Raw genomic sequence first — 18,368 nt, forward strand, 5'->3', positions numbered from 1 at the left:
CACACTGTCATGTACTAAAATAAGCCATGAAGTCGGATAACATAATTCCTCCAGCTTTGTTCTTCTTTTTCAAAGTTCTCTTGTCTATTGATGTCCTTTATCATTCCTTTAGCTTTTAGTTATTCAGGCATGTGGTTATAAAACAGCATCTAGAAATCTAAACATAACTTAAAATTCAAAGTTATTAAAGAGTAATATGGAAACTTTCCATAATCCAGCTTCACCAGGAAATTAGGCACTCTGGGTACTCCAGATTCCATTTGGTTAATCAAAATTGTTCCATATACCTTTCATGGATTGCTAATTTTCAAAAAATTAGAATATAAAAATTTATACCAGAATTGATGTTCAACAAGATACTTTGGGCCCTAGAGTATCTTAGTGACAGTGAGCATTGGTTGTCAATGTCCTGGCAAAGTGGAGAATTACTGATTAAAGGGAGTTTATTTGGTTACATGCTGCCTGCAGTGGTATCTTTTCTACTTGTGACTTGGAGAAAACCTTTTTTCAAGTGTCTGAAGTGTTATAATTGAGAGTAATGTGCATAGCATTTCAATCTATGAGCCTTATCCTGATATAGTCATCTGCATTAATAGATGCTTGGTAAATATTTGCCAAATGAATTAATGCATTTTAATTATTATTGTTAAAGGAGATAATAAAGGTGATTAGTGCACATACTTGTTCTCTTTAAATTTGCTACCTGTTGGAGACAATGAGTTGTAGTATTAATTGATCCCTGATAATGTTAGCCACCACTGCCACTGTGTGACAGTTGGCAAACTACTTGTTCTCTTCTCAGTTTCTTCATTTGTAAAATGAAAGGTTTGAACTAGCTAACCTTGAGTGGCTCATCCAACTCCAAAAATTCTTTTGACTTTTTTGTAGTAATTTCATTGACTTAAAAACCACAATCCTTTTCAAAATAATTAAACAAAAACTCTTAATGGCAAAAAGCACTGTGGTAAGTCAGACCAGGAGCTTTTTAAAAGCTCTTTTCAGAAAGTAGTGATATTTGATATATTACAGATTGCCTAATACCATTGCATGATTCTACTTTTAACTATGACCAACTCTGAGAAAGTAAGATGGCATTTATGGTTCCTGGTACTGTGACATGTTGTGGTTCTTGAACCCCATATTCTGAGATTCTCTTTAGCTTCTCAGATTAAGAAAAGGAGAAAGAATGGCTCTAAGAGAATTGCCCTAAGAGAATTACTCTAAGCCCAGACTATTCCAAAGGTTCAGTGTACTCCTGAGTTGGCAGGTTAGATTTTCAAATGTATTTCCCAAGTACATGGTATAGTATTGAAACTACGAAGCCTTTTAAAAATATCTACATCATTTTCTAGGCCAAGGCATAACAGAGCTACTCTTGTCATATTCTATCTGTTCGTTGCTATATAGGATGGCCCCCCAAAATGTATACACACACTTTGAATAATTATAAAGGCAATGTTTATTAAAATACATTTCATTTTCAAAATTAAGCTATCAGCTGTTAAAATGTATATACATTTTTGGGACACACTGTACTAATAGAATGAGAAGCTCCAAGAGCATTAAGTTTGCTAGAGAATACAGAATATAAATATGAATTAAAATAATAAAAAGAACACTTATTGAGCCTATTATTAAGCACTTATTGTATGCAAGGTGCTGTGTGAAAAACTTATTATACTTTATATCACTTAACCCTCCCAACAATCTCAAAAACTCAGAGAGTTCATGTTCCTTGAACAAGGTCACACAGTAGTAAGTGACAGAGCTGGTCATCAATCTATATCTGTCTCAGTCATGGAGCTTAAATTCTTAGTGACTACATCAGAAACTATCTCTCATAACTTAATCAGCTCATTTAGAGAGTAATAGAATTTGTAGTATGAATTAGAATGATCTAAACAAAGAACACCAAGGACTGATGGTTCACTTTGGGTAGACTTAATGGAAGAAAGAAGGTTTCTTTCTTCATAGAAGGTTTCCTGAGAAATTGCTTTGAGTTATATTTTGAGACGAAGAATATGACTTGGCCTAGAGAGAAAGGTGAGTTCATGCTGAGGGGACCTACTATAAAGATACAAATGATACGTTTAAGGAGCAACACACAGACTTAGTCATTGCAGGGCAAAAGCCAGAAATAAAACTGATGTCATGGGGTGAAAATCCAAGAGATTTCACTTTATTCTGGTAGGCACTAGCAAGTCACTCTCAGTTCTTAAGCAAGGGAAGAAACGTAATTAAATCTGTATTTGATTTTAAAATTTATCCTACAACTTATGTAGGATGAACGTGACCTTAAACTGCATTAGGGAAGGTCAAGAGAAAATTTCTTAGTAAAATGTATTTGATACCCAGCAAATTATTTTTAGGAGTACTATGTAGCTTGCCTCATCAAGGTCCTGTGGCCTTAATAGTGCAGGGACAACATATTTAGCCCCCTAAATAAGAGGCCTGGAAACAGATTTTACACGATGTTCAGAAATAAAGGTGATTAGTGCACCACAGCTTGTTTCCATCGTCACTGGTATTGTGCAGTATGCATAAAAGGAGCACACAGGGGTTATAGATTAGTCAGGCAAATAACTCTCAAATTGAGTTAAATTGAAGTCCACTTTTGGGTGACTCCTGGGTGAGGGCTAGTGTATTTGGTGAACTATAGTTGGGTCTGTTCCATTATAAATCCACTAATGCTAACTTTATATTTCCTCACATTTTCTTTCTCTTTCTCTCCTTTTCTATCTCTCCAGTTTCAGAGACCTAATGACTTCTCACCCCCTTTTCGCTTTGGGACGGTGCCCAATGGCAGCACAGAGAGGAATATTCGCAATAACTACGCAGAAATGCATGCCTACATGGGGAAGTTCAACCAGAGGGATGTGGATGATGCGTTGCTCTCCCTGAAAACAGGGTAAGAACTGCTTCCAAGCTCAGAGTCCATGATATGTTCCTCACATTATTAAACTTACATGAATCAGACGTAATATGTTGGGGTGCCATACAAAGTTATGGCAGGGAATACTTCACTTGCTCTTCATGGATTTCCAAGTTAAATTTGACAGTATTATTCAGGCCAGTGTACAAGGATTCCTATGCTATTATTTACTTCTATGTATATGTTTTACAAATTATATTCTACTTGCATTAATGTAACCATGAAACAGGAATTTGAAATAGATATAAAAGTAGAAGCGAAAAGTCAATGATAAGGTTCATGTGTTACACATGAAATAAAGACCTGTTGAACAAGAGGTGAAAATGATGGTTCTAGTATCTCATAGACGAGGGAGAAATAAAAGGAAAAAAAGGGTAAAAATGTTTAGACAACAAACAATAAGAATATGTTGACTGATCTCCCATTCTGTTTCTGTTGTTGTTATTCTTTGATCCAGCTCTATACTCTAGGGAATATTTGTTCTTTAAAAGGAGCTCATGATCTGCAAATGTGTTGGCTTGCATAATCCCAGCCACATAGATCTCTTTACTCATTTGGCCTCCTGAAACCACAGTTGAGCATTATAGATGTTGGGGTTTGAGGGGTCAAGAGTTCCTGTAGCTAATTTCCTGTATTGTATGATAACTAGCAATAGTCGTACCTTTGGGTGGCTTCAGTTCTGGAAGAGCCACCAGATGCATGGTTATCTAAATACTATTATTTAGGAAGAAACCAAGATTGTGGCATAGGTAAACACCTAAACTGCTGCCTCGCACAACAATTTCAAAACTACAAAAGACAAAACGGACATCATCCAGAACCACAGGAAGGCTGGCTGAGTGGAAATTCTACAACTAGAAGGAAAGAGAAAAGCACACTGAAACTCACAGGAGCTGCAGACGGCAGAGGTACTGAGATGCTTGTGCACAGAGGACTGGCAACTGAGTGCATGGCTGGCTTTATCAAGTGGGAGGGAGGCAAAAGCTCCCAACTGCGCTGAACTCCAGTTCCGGGTGAGACTCTGGGGACCCAGACTCATACGGGGTGAAACTGGACTGTCAGGAAAGAGAAAAGCACACTGAGACTCAGAGGAACTGCAGAAGGCAGAGGTACTGAGGCACGCGTGCGGATAGGGTGGGCACCTGAATACGCGGCTGGCTTTCTCAAGCGGGAGGGAGACAAAAGCTCCTGACTGCACTGAACTCCAGTTCCAGGCGAGACTCTGGGGACCCAGACTCATTCGGGGAGAAACTGGACTGTCTGGCAGCGGGCAGAACTCGAGGGCAGCTTTCTCTCAGAGGTGCTTGCAGCTATTACCATGGGACACTGAGACACAGGGGCCTATTAGGGCAGGGCTGAGGGGAAACCAATGCTGTCTGCTCCGCCCTGAGACTCCACCCCATCCAAGCTGAGCACAGAGGCTTTTGCAAGTCTTGTCTCATAAGGGTGTCTCCAGCACAGAAGTCCTACCAGCGTAGACACAGCTGATCCTCATAGCCAATTGGCCTGGAGGTCAATTCCTCCCAGTGATACCAACAACAATCAAGGCTTAACTACAACAAGACTGTGCACATAGCCCACAAAGGAGTGCACCAAGAGTGTCCACCTCAGGTAACTAGGGAGGCTAAGCCACTGGGCCCTAAGGACACTTAGCACACAAAGCCACTCTATCAACTGAGGGAAGCAACCGAAATGCGGAGACAAAGAAACAGATCACAAATGAAAGAAATGGAGGAAAGCAAATGACTGGATATAGAGTTCAAAACCACGGTTATAAGGTTTTTCAAGAATTTTCTAGAAAAGGCCAATAAATTTAGTGAGACCCTTGAGGATATGAAAAAGGACCAACTAGAAATTAAGCATACACTGACTGAAATAAAAAATATTATACAGAGATCTAACAGCAGACTAGAGGATCGCAAGAATCAAGTCAAAGATTTGAAATACAAAGAAGCAAAAAACGCTCAACCGGAAAAGAAAAAAGAATCCAAAAATTTGAAGATAGTGTAAGGAGCCTCTGGGACAACCTCAAGTGTACCAACATCAGAATTATGGGGGTGCCAGAAGAAGAGAGAGAGCAAGATACTGAAAACCTATTTGAAGAAATAATGACTGAAAACTTCCCCCAACTGGTGAAAAAGACTTACAAGTCCAGGAAGTGCACAGAACCCCAAACAAAAGGAATACAAAGAGGACCACACCAAGATACATCATAATCAAAATGCCAAGAGCAAAAGACAAAGAGAGAATATTAAAAGTAGCAAGAGAAAAACAGTTAGTTACCTACAAGGGAGCACCTCTACGATTGTCAGCTGATTTCTCAACAGAAATTATGCAGGACAGATGGGAGTGGCAAGAAATATTCAAAGTGATGAATAGCAAGAACCTACAACCAAGATTACTCTACCCAGCAAAGCTATCATTCAGAATTGAAGGGCAGATAAAGAGCTTCACAGATAAGAAAAAGCTAAAGGAGTTCATCACCACCAGACCAGTATTATATGAAATGCTGAAAGGTATTCTTTAAGAAGAGGAAGAAAAAGAAAAAGGTAAAGATAAAAATTATGAACAACAAATACATATCTATCAACAAGTGAATCTAAAAATCAAGTGAATAAAAAAATCTGATGAACAGAATAAACTGGTGAATATAATAGAATCAGGGCCATAGAAAGGGAGTGGACTGATAATTCTCAGGGGGAAAGGGGTGTAGGGGGTGTGGGGGGTGCGGGAAGAGACTGGACAAATATCGTACACCTATGGATGAGGACAGTGGTGGGGGGTAACGGCAGAGGGTGGGGTGGGAACTAGGTGCAGGGGAGCTATGGGGGAAAAAAGAGGAACAATTGTAATAATCTGAACAATAAAGATTTATTAAATTTAAAAAAATAAGAAATAAATAAATACTGTTATTTAAGTATTTCGGTATAATATGACTCTTTTTTAAAATTTATTTTGTTGAAAATAATACAAATGTATCTTCCCCCACCCCCGATTATCCCCTTCTAGCCCACCCCACCTGCCCCCTGCCCTAGGCCTTCACCACACTATTTCTGCATCCATGGGTTATGCATACATGCATATAAGTTCTTTGGTTAAGCTCTTCCCACCCACTCATCCCCACCTTCATATGACTCTATCTTTATCACCATAAAGTCACAGCAGATTTTCGAAGATGGGATTTGAGCTTGGGGATAAGACTGGGTTGATTGGTCTGGCCCTTGGTACACCACAGTTATTAATCATATCAAAGCTTTCTACAGGGTCCTCATGGACCTTTTTAAATATGGTGCAAGTCTTATCATACCAGAAAGGGCTTATTTTTTCCTGAGGGGTAATAAAGCTAGCTTTACTTACACAAGTAAAGGATAATGCATGCTTTTCTTGAAGGCCTCTCTATTATCCATATGGTTATGTCTGAATTTCTTCCTCTACCTTTTATGTGCTTGAATGTTGGTTTCAAATATTGATTTATGCCTTCCCACTCTTATTCCTAGTCTACTCACTTCCCTACATAATCCCTTCTTGCAAAATACAATAAGCAGGGGTAGGCAAAAGTAGGTTTATAGTTATGAATATACAAAACACAGAGTTTATTCTCGTATTATTTGTTTATTCTTGCATTTACCATACAAACAACTGCAAACCTATTTTGCCCACCCCTGTAAAAGGAGGTTCTTATATACGCTTAGGAATTTGAGAGGTCTGAGTTCTTCTCTATGTTGCAATCTCTTGTTAGTTTCACACATTTGCTCTTAACACAAGCCTGTGCTGCCACCACCCCAACTATTCCTTTTTCCTTGTGCGGCAAAGCAGAATATTGAAACCTTTCTGACCACAAAAATAGCACTGCACATCTATTGAAATACATACACCTACACTTATCCCCACTCTGGACTGTAATGAACTGGAAAATGAAAAATGTTATATAAATCTAACCCACACTATTTGTTGTTATCATTGTGATGGTTACTTTTCATTATTTCTGTTATTATTTTTATTGATTCCTTTTTACTTCCTCTCCCTTTCAGACCCAGCTTATAAGTTGGCTTCAGGCCAAACTTACATTCTCATCATTCGCAGTAGGAGGGAAAGAACTCCTCCTTTAGACTTGAAATCACATAAAGAATAACCTGGGGTGTAAGCTTTAGATTCTGGCTGAGTTCCAACTTGAGCCTTTTTTGAACAATTCTCCCCACAGTTTTCTGGAGCCCTACTGCTTCATATTAATGTCCCCATAGGTAGTTCTGTACTAAAATTCCTCCACTGGATTTGGTCTCTTTGTTTCTTTCCTGCACAGGAAACTGGATGCCTTCATCTATGATGCAGCAGTGCTCAACTACATGGCAGGCAGAGATGAAGGCTGCAAGCTGGTGACCATTGGCAGCGGGAAGGTCTTTGCTTCCACTGGGTATGGCATTGCCATCCAAAAGGATTCAGGGTGGAAACGCCAGGTGGACCTTGCTATCCTGCAACTTTTTGGAGATGGTGAGTTAACAAAAGAAAAGTGCCTTATTAGCCTCTTCTGATGGCCAGTCTGAAACATCAACCTGATTTCTCCATTTTGCTAATTCCTGCATTTCCAGGAAAGCATGTCACAATACACTAGGCGATTTGAGGGTTTGTATTAGTTTCCTAAGGCTGTATAAAAAGAACCACAGAATGGCTTAAGCAACAGAAATATATTGACCTATAGTGCTGGGGGCCAGAAGTTCAGGATGAAAGTATTTGTTGGTTTCTTCTGAGGGCTGCTATGGAGAATTATCACATCTCTGCTGTCAAGTTCCGGTGGCTTTTCCCTTTGTGCGTGTTTTTTTCCTTTTTGTATCTATGTCCAATTTCCCCCTTTTTCAGGGCATTAGTTACATTAGGTTAGGGGCCCACTCTATTCCAGAATGACCTCATTTTAACTAATTACATCTGCAATGACCCTGTTTCCAAATAAAGTTGACATTCCAAGGTACTAGGGTTAGGTCTTCAACATGTGAATTTAGGAGATACAATTCAACCTATGACAGGGTGAAAGATAGGACAAAAGATTAAAGTAGTTGATCAAGGAGGTATGTTTCGGAATTGCAGGCTATGATCAAACCTCCAGGGAGTAAGAGAGGCTGATATAAGATGTTCCAAACAATCATCTCATATGTGGCCAAAGTGGATGGAACTTTGGAAAGGTCTCTGCTCTGTATGTACCCAGAGAAAGGGTAGAGAAATCAACTTGTGGCCATCTACGCATTCTTCCCTCTCTCCCATCATGCTCTTTCAGCTGGAAGAGGTAGAAGGCAGACACCATAAGGTATTCCCCAGTGCCATTCCAGCAGCAGACTGAGCAGCCAACTTGCTTTGAAAAAAATCTCATCTCCTATTTCAGTATAGCATGTTTTCTGCATCCCTTTTCACCTTATTGTCCAAAGTACCTCCTCCTCCTGTTGGCCTCAGAGAAGGTAATCCAGTTACAGTTGAGCAACTTGCTCTACTTGGTCCCACAGGCCATCAACCAGGTGGTTCTCTAAATTATGTCTGCAGAATCGTTGCTGTTAAGGCATGAGATAAGAGGCAGAAGAGCACAGCTGGATTTTCAGACTCCAGGTGAAGTGGTTGCTCCACTAGTTAGGAAAATCATAGTTTGGTCAAAGAAATGAATATAAGATGATTTGATTGGTGTTGGAAAGAGGAGGGGTGATAGCTGAGCTGTAGTTAACTGGACATTTTGGTGTGAGGGCTTCTATGATTTTAGCAATAACAGAAATCTATCTCTGAGGAAGAACACCAATAGATACGATTTGAAAAAGTGACCAAAGCTCTAGTCAGGTTACACAAAATTCAGATTTTTAGCTAAACCAGAACTATTGGAACAGGCAGTTCCCTTCATGAGATTTTCAGAATGTTGCTCATCTAGAATTAGATGCATTCTAGGGCATGTAGTTTCTTTCATTTCCATTTTGTTTAGGTTCTCTAAGTCCTAGTATCTAGTGAAATGGATAAGGATTATTGAAACCTGACATGAATTGAGTCCATCAAAGCTCCCTTAAACAATGTGAAAAGGAGGCAGGTCTGAATTTGGTGGTCTCATTTTATTCAAGCTCACTTCCCTTTACTCTTAATGTTTGTATTTTCCTTGGCAACAAAAGACCAGTAAGTGTGAGGGTCCCTAGGGAATCAGTCAATCTCTCTGCTAATCTCGGTCTTTCCTCCCTTTACCCAATTGCTTTGCACATTTGTTTAAGAGCAATTTTCTGAATCATTTGTTTGATGATGTTATTCCTCACTGTCTACAAAATAAAGTGCCAAATGCTTAGTCTGATGCACAAGCCCTCAGCAATCCTGCATCAACCTTTTTTATTCAGCTTTCTTTGCCTACTTGTATTCTGTTTGAACTGTTCCGTATGCCTTTCCCTAAATAAGCCTTCAATTTTCCACCTTCCTTCCATTGATCCTGCTACTTCTGCTGCCTGGAGTGCATTTTCATACAACATACATTAAAATACACCCACTCACCATGCCCACCTCCAAGTCTTATCTCTCTCATGAACACCTACTGGCCACTCACCTACAAAATTACTTGCACTAATTTGAACTCTTGTTACTTGCATATAGTTTATCATATTGATTATGTATATGCTAATTTACACTGGCTAGATAACGGAAAGCAGTTAATGTCTCAGATCTTTGTATTTTCTGCAGTACCTTCATTAAGTTTTCAATGAATACTTGTTGAATACAATAAATACTTGTTGAATATAATAGTATTAATGAAATTACTGTTGACTCTCTATTAATTTTCTTTATGTCTCCCTGTCTCTTTCTCTCTCATGTTTTTCTCTCTCTTCCCCAACACCCCTCTTTCTTCCTTATTTTTACTCCTCTGCTCTTTTCTCTTTACCTATTCTTCCTGCCCTGTTTCCAGGGGAGATGGAGGAGCTGGAAGCTCTCTGGCTCACTGGCATTTGCCACAATGAGAAGAACGAGGTCATGAGCAGCCAGTTGGACATTGATAACATGGCAGGAGTCTTCTACATGTTGGGGGCAGCCATGGCTCTCAGCCTTATCACCTTCATCTGTGAACACCTTTTCTATTGGCAGTTCCGGCACTGCTTTATGGGCGTCTGTTCCGGCAAGCCTGGCATGGTCTTCTCCATCAGCAGAGTAAGTGGGCTGATTTAGGTGCCTAGAGCCTATAAAAGACAGCTTAGTCTAGCATTGTGCAAAGCTGAGAGACCCAGGATGGCACTGACTCCAGCCTGTGCTGTTGAAGCAAGAAACCACATCATGTATGTTTCCCCAGTAGGGTTGCATGACATAATTTCCAGGGGCTTAAAAAAACAGGTGCTGCTATTTTTTTTTTCCTTCAAGAAACAGCTTTCTGTGTAGGGTTTGGACATTTGGTTCTCAATGAGAACTGGCAGATCTGTCAGAATAAAAAAGTTGGCCTTTTACCAAATGCCTTTCATCACCATTAGTTAATTCTGTATAGGCTGCCATAATCATTTAATCCTTTTTAAAAAATGATATTTCTATTCAGATAGAGAAATGTAATATGTCTCTCTTATTCTAACATACAAATGTATATTATTGTTTTACTAGAGGCCCAGTGCATGGATTCGTGCACCGGTAAGGTCCCTCGGCCTGGCCTGTGCCCTCTCGCAATCTGAGACCCCTTGGGGGATGTCAGAGCACTTGTACATGTATTCGGCCTGATACTTGCAGGTCAGGCTGAGGGACCCCACTGGTGCACGAATCCATGCACCAGGCCTCTAGTATGCATATAAGATTTTTGGTTAATCTTTTCCCGCCCTCCCCCTTCCCATTTCCCTCTAAGATTCATCAGTCTGTTCCATGTTTCCATGCCTGTTTATTGAGCGTCTGCCCCCTGGTGGTCAGTACATGTCATAGCTACCAGTTGAATGGTCAAACGGTCACTTACGCTTATATATAGAGATTGTTCCCTTCTGTGTTTTAACCATGTGTGAGTTACAGGGAGTTAAAGAACTTAACAGAACCTTCAGAAATAAGTCCTGACCCATAAGAAATTTACATCTAGAAATGTCCTTAATTGGAGCAAAGTATAACTCTGAAATTGCTCTTTATTTAGACTTCTATGTTTCTAGTCCAAACTAAGGATTTATAACATTTTTAATAGAACATGTCATAAGGAAGAGTAAGAAAAGAGGAGGAGGAAAGTAGACTTCTCATTAAATTGTTCCATCTTTTGGTTGTTTTCCTGTAGTATTTCAGTGATACAGAACAATTTCCTCTCGGCTATTCAGGCTATTCAGTAACATTGGACCAGGATGACAGAACTTGTGGACCATGAGTCATGTTGATTCCTTGTGTGGCCCTTCCCTAAGGTCCTAGATAGGGTGATGGCAGAAACAATCGGAGCTGTTGACCTGGAATAGAAACCCCATTCATAGCCCTTCTACATAATCAATGCCTCTGTCCAGGAAAAATGCTTGGCATTTTCTCCTGGCCATAATTAAGAATGGTTAGAAAGGAGGCCTGACAAAGTGAGTATCCTTACCTTGATCTATGTTGCTGTGTCCTCTGGGACAGTGAGGCTCATCTCATCTAAACCTTTCTTCTTTGCTATTTAGTTATCATCCTCCTTCCTAACCTTCTCTCCTCCCATCTCCATCCATTGGGACAACTTCCCTTTTCAAATTGTCCCCCTTCTTTTAAAGACACAAATCAAACAACCTCCTCTTCAAATACTTTCCCTTGCCAGGGAGAAAAGTTCCAAATTTGTCCACGTTTCAAGGCAGGGGGCAAGATATTAGCAGGAGGTTGGCTTGACTTTTAGACTTGAACCCAACCCATTCCTTCTCCTGGGTAGTGGTGTTTAAGGTCCTGCATAGAGGGATTGCTCAATCAATACTAATTTGCTAAGATATTAATTAATATTTATAAGATTGAATGGAAAAAATATAAAAAGAAAAGCAGGAGCTAAAGAGAGAACATATAAAAGAATTCAACAAGGAAATTATTTATTCCTATTTAGTAGTAGATCTCTGTCCCAATTTTTCCCTCCCATGGTGTGGGACACAGCAGGAGAAAAATCTGTCTTTGACCCAAGGGCTTCCTAATTCTCTCTTTGAATTTAGTTCATGCTTGGCTCAAGAAGTGAACTGCTCAGCTGTTATTTGGTGATCAAAATTCTAAAAGCTGCTCAAAATTTGTCAGAGCTGGAAAAGAATAGCAATTGTAAGCTGTGGAGCTTCCCTGTGGTTTCCTGCCAGCCAGTGTGGCCAGCCAGGGCAGAGCAGGCTCAACATCTGTAGAGCATTGCTACTGGTTTCCAGGAGGCTGACAATATTTTCTGCTATTGGCCAATACCATGCATCAACTTTAAGATGTGAATCCTGGGCATAAAAAGGGACATCAGTGCAAGTCACTGAGGGAGTCAGGGCAAGAATGTCTTATGATTTTATCCTCTTTGCTCAAGTCACTTGTTGTAGTCATGCACCCTCTCAGATATTCATCTAGGTCACGACCTTAGCTCCTAATTTGAGACTTCTAAATGCAGGGGTATAAATCGTGCAACTTCTAGCCACATCTTTTTATGAGTATATTAAGCTATCCGTTTCATATTTTCCCTGATTTTTCTTATCATTAGGCATTTAGTAGTGGGGGTAGAGGAGGGTTCTTTACAGTCATGTTTTAGCCTCACTGGGGACCTAATCCTTCCCATCCTGCCTGTTCTGCAGGGTATCTACAGCTGCATCCATGGAGTGGCTATCGAGGAGCGTCAATCCGTGATGAATTCCCCCACCGCGACCATGAATAACACCCACTCCAACATCCTGCGCCTGCTCCGCACAGCCAAGAACATGGCCAACCTATCCGGGGTGAACGGCTCCCCACAGAGCGCCCTGGACTTCATCCGCCGTGAGTCCTCCGTCTACGACATCTCCGAGCACCGCCGCAGCTTCACGCATTCCGACTGCAAGTCCTACAACAACCCGCCCTGCGAGGAGAACCTCTTCAGCGACTACATCAGCGAGGTGGAGAGGACTTTCGGCAACCTGCAGCTGAAGGACAGCAACGTGTACCAAGACCACTATCACCACCACCACCGGCCACACAGCATCGGCAGCACCAGCTCCATCGACGGGCTCTACGACTGCGACAACCCGCCCTTCACCGCCCAGCCGCGCTCCATCAGCAAGAAGCCCCTGGACATCGGCCTCCCCTCCTCCAAGCACAGCCAGCTCAGTGACCTGTACGGCAAGTTCTCCTTCAAGGGTGACCGCTACGGTGGCCACGATGACTTGATCCGCTCCGACGTGTCCGACATCTCCACCCACACCGTCACCTACGGCAACATCGAGGGCAACGCGGCCAAGAGGCGCAAGCAGCAGTACAAAGACAGCCTGAAGAAGCGGCCGGCCTCGGCCAAGTCCCGCCGCGAGTTTGACGAGATCGAGCTGGCCTACCGCCGCCGGCCGCCCCGCTCCCCGGACCACAAGCGCTACTTCAGGGACAAGGAAGGGCTACGGGACTTCTACCTGGACCAGTTCCGCACGAAGGAGAACTCGCCCCACTGGGAGCACGTGGACCTGACGGACATCTACAAGGAGCGGAGCGACTCGGTCAGCGGAGGAGGGCCCTGTACCAACAGGTCTCACCTCAAACACGGGGCCGGGGACAAACACGGTGTGGTCGGCGGGGTGCCGGCGCCTTGGGAGAAGAATCTGACCAACGTGGAGTGGGAGGACCGCTCCGGGGGCAACTTCTGCCGCAGCTGCCCCTCCAAGCTGCACAACTACTCCACGTCGGTGGGAGGGCAGAACTCTGGGCGGCAGGCGTGCATCCGCTGTGAAGCTTGCAAGAAAGCGGGCAACCTGTATGACATCAGCGAGGACAACTCCCTGCAGGAGCTGGACCAGCCGGCGGCCCCGGTGGCCGTGACGTCCAACGCCTCCACCACCAAGTACCCCCAGAGCCCGACCAACTCCAAGGCCCAGAAGAAGAACCGGAACAAGCTCCGCCGGCAGCACTCCTACGACACCTTCGTGGATCTGCAGAAGGAAGAAGCCGCCTTGGCCCCACGCAGTGTGAGCCTGAAAGACAAGGGCCGGTTCGTGGATGGGAGTCCCTACGCCCACATGTTTGAGATGCCAGCTGGCGAGAGCACCTTTGCCAACAACAAGTCCTCAGTGCCCACTGCCGGACACCACCACAACAACCCCGGCGGCGGCTACATGCTCAGCAAGTCGCTCTACCCTGACCGGGTCACGCAAAACCCTTTCATCCCCACTTTTGGGGACGACCAGTGCTTGCTCCATGGCAGCAAATCCTACTTCTTCAGGCAGCCCTCGGTGCCAGGGGCGCCAAAAGCCAGGCCGGACTTCCGCGCCCTTGTCACCACCAAGCCAGTGGTCTCGGCCCTTCATGGGGCTGTGCCAGGCCGTTTCCAGAAAGACATATGTATAGGGAACCAGTCCAACCCCTGTGTGCCTAACAACAAAAACCCCAGGGCTTTCAATGGCTCCAGCAATGGTCATGTTTATGAGAAACTTTCTAGTATTGAGTCTGATGTCTGAGTGAGGAAAGAGAGAGGTTAAGGTGGGTATGGGAGGGTTGGGCTGTGGGCCTGTGGTGGTGGGCATGTCACGGAGGGTGACGGGGGTGAACTTGGTTCCCATTTGCTCCCTTCTTGTTGTTTTAGTTTATTTATGGGATCCTGGAGTTCTGATTCTTTCGGAGGGCAACCCTGGTGACCAGCACCATCTCGGCTCCCTTTCCAGTTCGCTCCTCTTTCCCCCATCTGCCAGTCATTCCTGTTCCCAAGAGAGGATGCAGTGGGCTCGCTCAGCATGGGAGGCCAAAATGGAGAAAGGAAGTGGCTGCTTGTGAGCTTCCTGCTAGCATGGAAGGACTCTGTCACCCACTTTGAGTGAAGCAAGGAGAAGCAAAAGGAGGCCACGTGAGCACAGGATAGCTCTTCCCAAACTGATCTTTATGTTTAGATGAGGCAGCAAAAGCATTCAAATAAGACCATTTAGCATACTTGCCTGTGAATGAAGAGAGGCTTTTGCTAAATTCTTGTGGCTTTGATGGCATCTGTTTAGGAATCATGTGCCAAGCAGAGGCGGGGAGGCCATGTGTGTTGGTATATAAGCCAAAATGTTTGCTTCAATTCCATGAGACTCATTAGTGGTGAACAAAGGTCATTGGTGGATGATGGGAAGTACATCATAGCAATCTTTCATGGTGCCTTAAAGGCAAGAGAGGATGGACTGACTGTGTGTGCATGTGTGTGCAAATACACTTGCACATATGTGATCTGTACACACACACACAGTCAGGGGCCTATAGTAGAGAAGGCAACCAAGCCTCGTGTTTCTTTCAATATTCCTGAGTAGTGTGCTTGTTTTGGCTTATATACAAGCAGAGATGGTCATATGTTAGCTGAATGTTGGCTGTCTCATCCCTTCACCCTTCCTGAATGAAGAGAATGGAAGTTCTTGTCAGAGAAGATTCTGTGGTCTAGACAAAAAGGTGGTAAACAAGCCTACAAGAGCAAGGTACAAAAGTGATTTCTCCAGCTGCCAATATTTTCAACTGGTTTTGGCCAAGAACTTTACAGGAAGGCTAAAGGGAAGTAGAAATAGCCATGATCCTCTAGAGAGCAAAAGATTCTATAAAGCTCTCTTGAACTTTAGACCCTCAGCTGGTCAGGGTTTGGGGAGGAGCTAAGTAAGGCTTTGGAAAATTGGGGAATAGTTTGTGGTAGGGTAAGTGAGAGAGGGGGATGTTTTCAATGCTTTGATCCCTCCTTACTTAACCTGGAGCTAGGAGAGCAGGCTTGTTCCCTCAGAATCCATCACAACTGGCAGGTAACAAGTAAGAGGAATGAGCTCGCTCATGAGTATAGTTCAGGAGGTATGGAGGGAAGGAAGAGATTTGGAAGTGGTGAGGAGAGGGGCACACCCCTACTAGCCATTGGGTCTGGCTTCCTGAGAATGTGACATTGAGCCCAATGTGACCACTCTTGGTAGAAGCCCTTCCATCTTCCTGCAACACCTTTCTCTCCCAGAGTATACCATTCAAGAATAAAATATATACATGTAGAAAAACTCCAGGAATGAGGGTACTGGCAGATGTGATGCCCCTTTCACTGAAAGTCGGAAACTTGAGAAGGGAAATGAATATTTGTCACTGCCGGTCCTGAAACTCTGGGTCAGTTTCGCTGTCCTGCCGCCCTCCCCTTACACAGGTGGCAGTCACAGAGCCCAGGTCTGTTTGGAAGCTTGACTGCAGGACCTCCATGTTGCACACAGGACACACAAACCAGAAAGGTGCTCATCCTCCTCTGGAAGGAAGCTGCCATGTCTCTTCAAGTCACACCCTCCAGGGCTGCTCTTTGCCTTCTGTTTGCCCTGACTCACCACCCTTCCTCATTCCCCACCCTTGACTGCTATCCCCACCCTCCTCCTTGATTTTTTACCTCAGTATCTTTCATTTTAAAGCCAACTGAAGGCCTTGTAAAGCTTTGTTTTCTTTCTAAAATGAACCTGGGGACAAGGGGCTGAACCTCTCACAAGTTTGGAGAGAGGAGCACGGAGTGCTTTACTTTAGATTCAAGGAAAGACTTTGAGAGAGAGGACAGAGGGTGTGAGACATCTCCAGGAGGAAGAAGGAGAAGGGCCACATAAACATTGCTTCACCCTGACTCTGTCCAAGGTCAGGGGCTCCTCCCTCACTCTTCCTCTTACCTCACCCCATTCAAATAAAAAACCAAACCAACTAACCTAGCGAACAGCAATCTAGAACAAAGGGGGCTCTGTTGGTCTCCACTGGTGACAGAAATCAAGATGGTGTTTATTTCATATGTAAATATTTTGTTTTCTAATTAATTTTGTATAGATAAAGTGTTCTCTTGTGAGTATTCAGGGTGTTGGGCTGGAGGGGGTGGGGAGGGGATGGGAGTGAAGGGGGGAAAGTGTTCTGTTATGGGTTTTCATTTTCCATTGGGGAGATTGTTTGTATGGCTTTTGCTTCAGGGTGTCTGGAAAAAAGTGAATGCGAGTGGAGGCCACTGTGGTGAAAAAGCCAGGGAGAGTCATTTGTGTCCATGCTTCCCCACCTCTCTGGTCTTATTGGTCTGTGAGAAGTGTTCATGCCCATCGGCCTGGGCTTACTTAGCACAGGGTCCGGTTTGGCTCTAAGCAAACCCCAGGTCCAGCTCCTAACTTCTAGGTAGATATAGATCACCAGCAATCCATGCAAAGTCAAGCTGGTGGCACCATATTTTCCCTGCCAGTATTTAGGATAGGGAAGATTCTCAAGAGGACTTAAAGCAGAATGGAGGTCAAGTTAACCTGTCATTTCCGGTGTGGCTGAGAGGTTTCAGGAAGCTCAGTCCTAAGGGCTCTCCCAGCAGCCCCCTCTGATGTTTAACAACCATCTCAGTCACTTGGACTCTTCTTTCTAGTACCTGGGCACTCACCCTCTCACTGTCTCCTCCCTTCCTCCATGGAAATCACACCTAGAAAATCCCCACTAGATCTACTTTTGGAAACATGTTATCTGGTTACAGGGAGGTAGCACTGGATGCCTGTCTTACAAATTCACATGGTTTTCTGAAAAGATTACCAGATATGCTCAAAACTCAGTGGCCATATCATTCTCTTAGGTTTCAGAAGTTGGTTTTAGAGGTAGAAGGGCACGTATGTAAAGTATGGTGCCAACAGTGACTTTATATTTGTCTGCCCTCATTTCTGCCACCACGCGGGGGCTGTTTGCCTCAAGCCAGGTATTCTTAACCTGACCTTGGGTTAGCCAGGCAAATTGAATTTCTTTCACTGGACTTCTGGCTTTGTGAATGAGGGCAGCCTCTCTATGTTTACCACAGGTGAAATTTCCAAATCCATTTACCTGTGATATTACATTACTTTTTTTTTTCCTATCTTCTATTATCAAATCTGTCAGCTGAATCATTTTATTTTCCTTAACCCCTTCTTTGGCCCCAGTTGGTCATCTCTCTTCAACTGGATATTTGAATTAGGACCAAATAAGATTTTCATGGCCTGCTCAAGAAAACATAAAGAAAGGATGGCTGAGCATTGTTAAGTTCTAAGTGTTACTTCATTCCAAAATAACAAACCAGTAAAATGCATGAGGATGAATTCAGCAGTAAGCCCCATCTATTCCACAGATGGACAGAGACCCAGTCTATTCAAAACTGTGAGATTCCACTGACACAATTGGAGCAATAGTTGCTCCAATTTTCTTCGGAGTCCATGCTTCCCATCTTTGTGTTCTATCATTTCCTTCCACTGTGGAAGTGGGTGGGTGGGTATGGTCCTATAACACTCCTTTCAGTGGGCTGCTTAAATCTCAGTGTTTCTATTGACCTCAAATAATCTGACCCTTGAATTTGCCTGAGTCAAGAATGTGCATACCCTTCAGAGTGATGCATGTATAGTGGGTC

The 18,368-nt window shown here is 43.3% G+C and overlaps 1 protein-coding gene across 1 annotated transcript in view; it reads left to right on the forward strand.

Annotated features, from left to right (window-relative positions):
- GRIN2B (glutamate ionotropic receptor NMDA type subunit 2B) overlaps positions 1–14,475 on the forward strand; it is a gene marked incomplete at both ends in the record, with an annotated part of 320,707 nt that extends 306,232 nt beyond the window's left edge. Inside the window, 4 exons of the mRNA XM_080661135.1 lie at positions 2,748–2,908; positions 7,233–7,420; positions 9,840–10,078; positions 12,637–14,475. Of these exons, the coding sequence (XP_080517261.1) occupies positions 2,748–2,908; positions 7,233–7,420; positions 9,840–10,078; positions 12,637–14,475 (2,427 nt within the window). The remainder of the gene's footprint in view (positions 1–2,747; positions 2,909–7,232; positions 7,421–9,839; positions 10,079–12,636) is intronic.
- Positions 14,476–18,368: the final 3,893 nt, after the last annotated feature.

This window comes from Plecotus auritus, assembly GCF_963455305.1.
Source record: "Plecotus auritus genome assembly, chromosome: 3".
Classification (NCBI taxonomy): Eukaryota; Metazoa; Chordata; class Mammalia; order Chiroptera; family Vespertilionidae; genus Plecotus; species Plecotus auritus.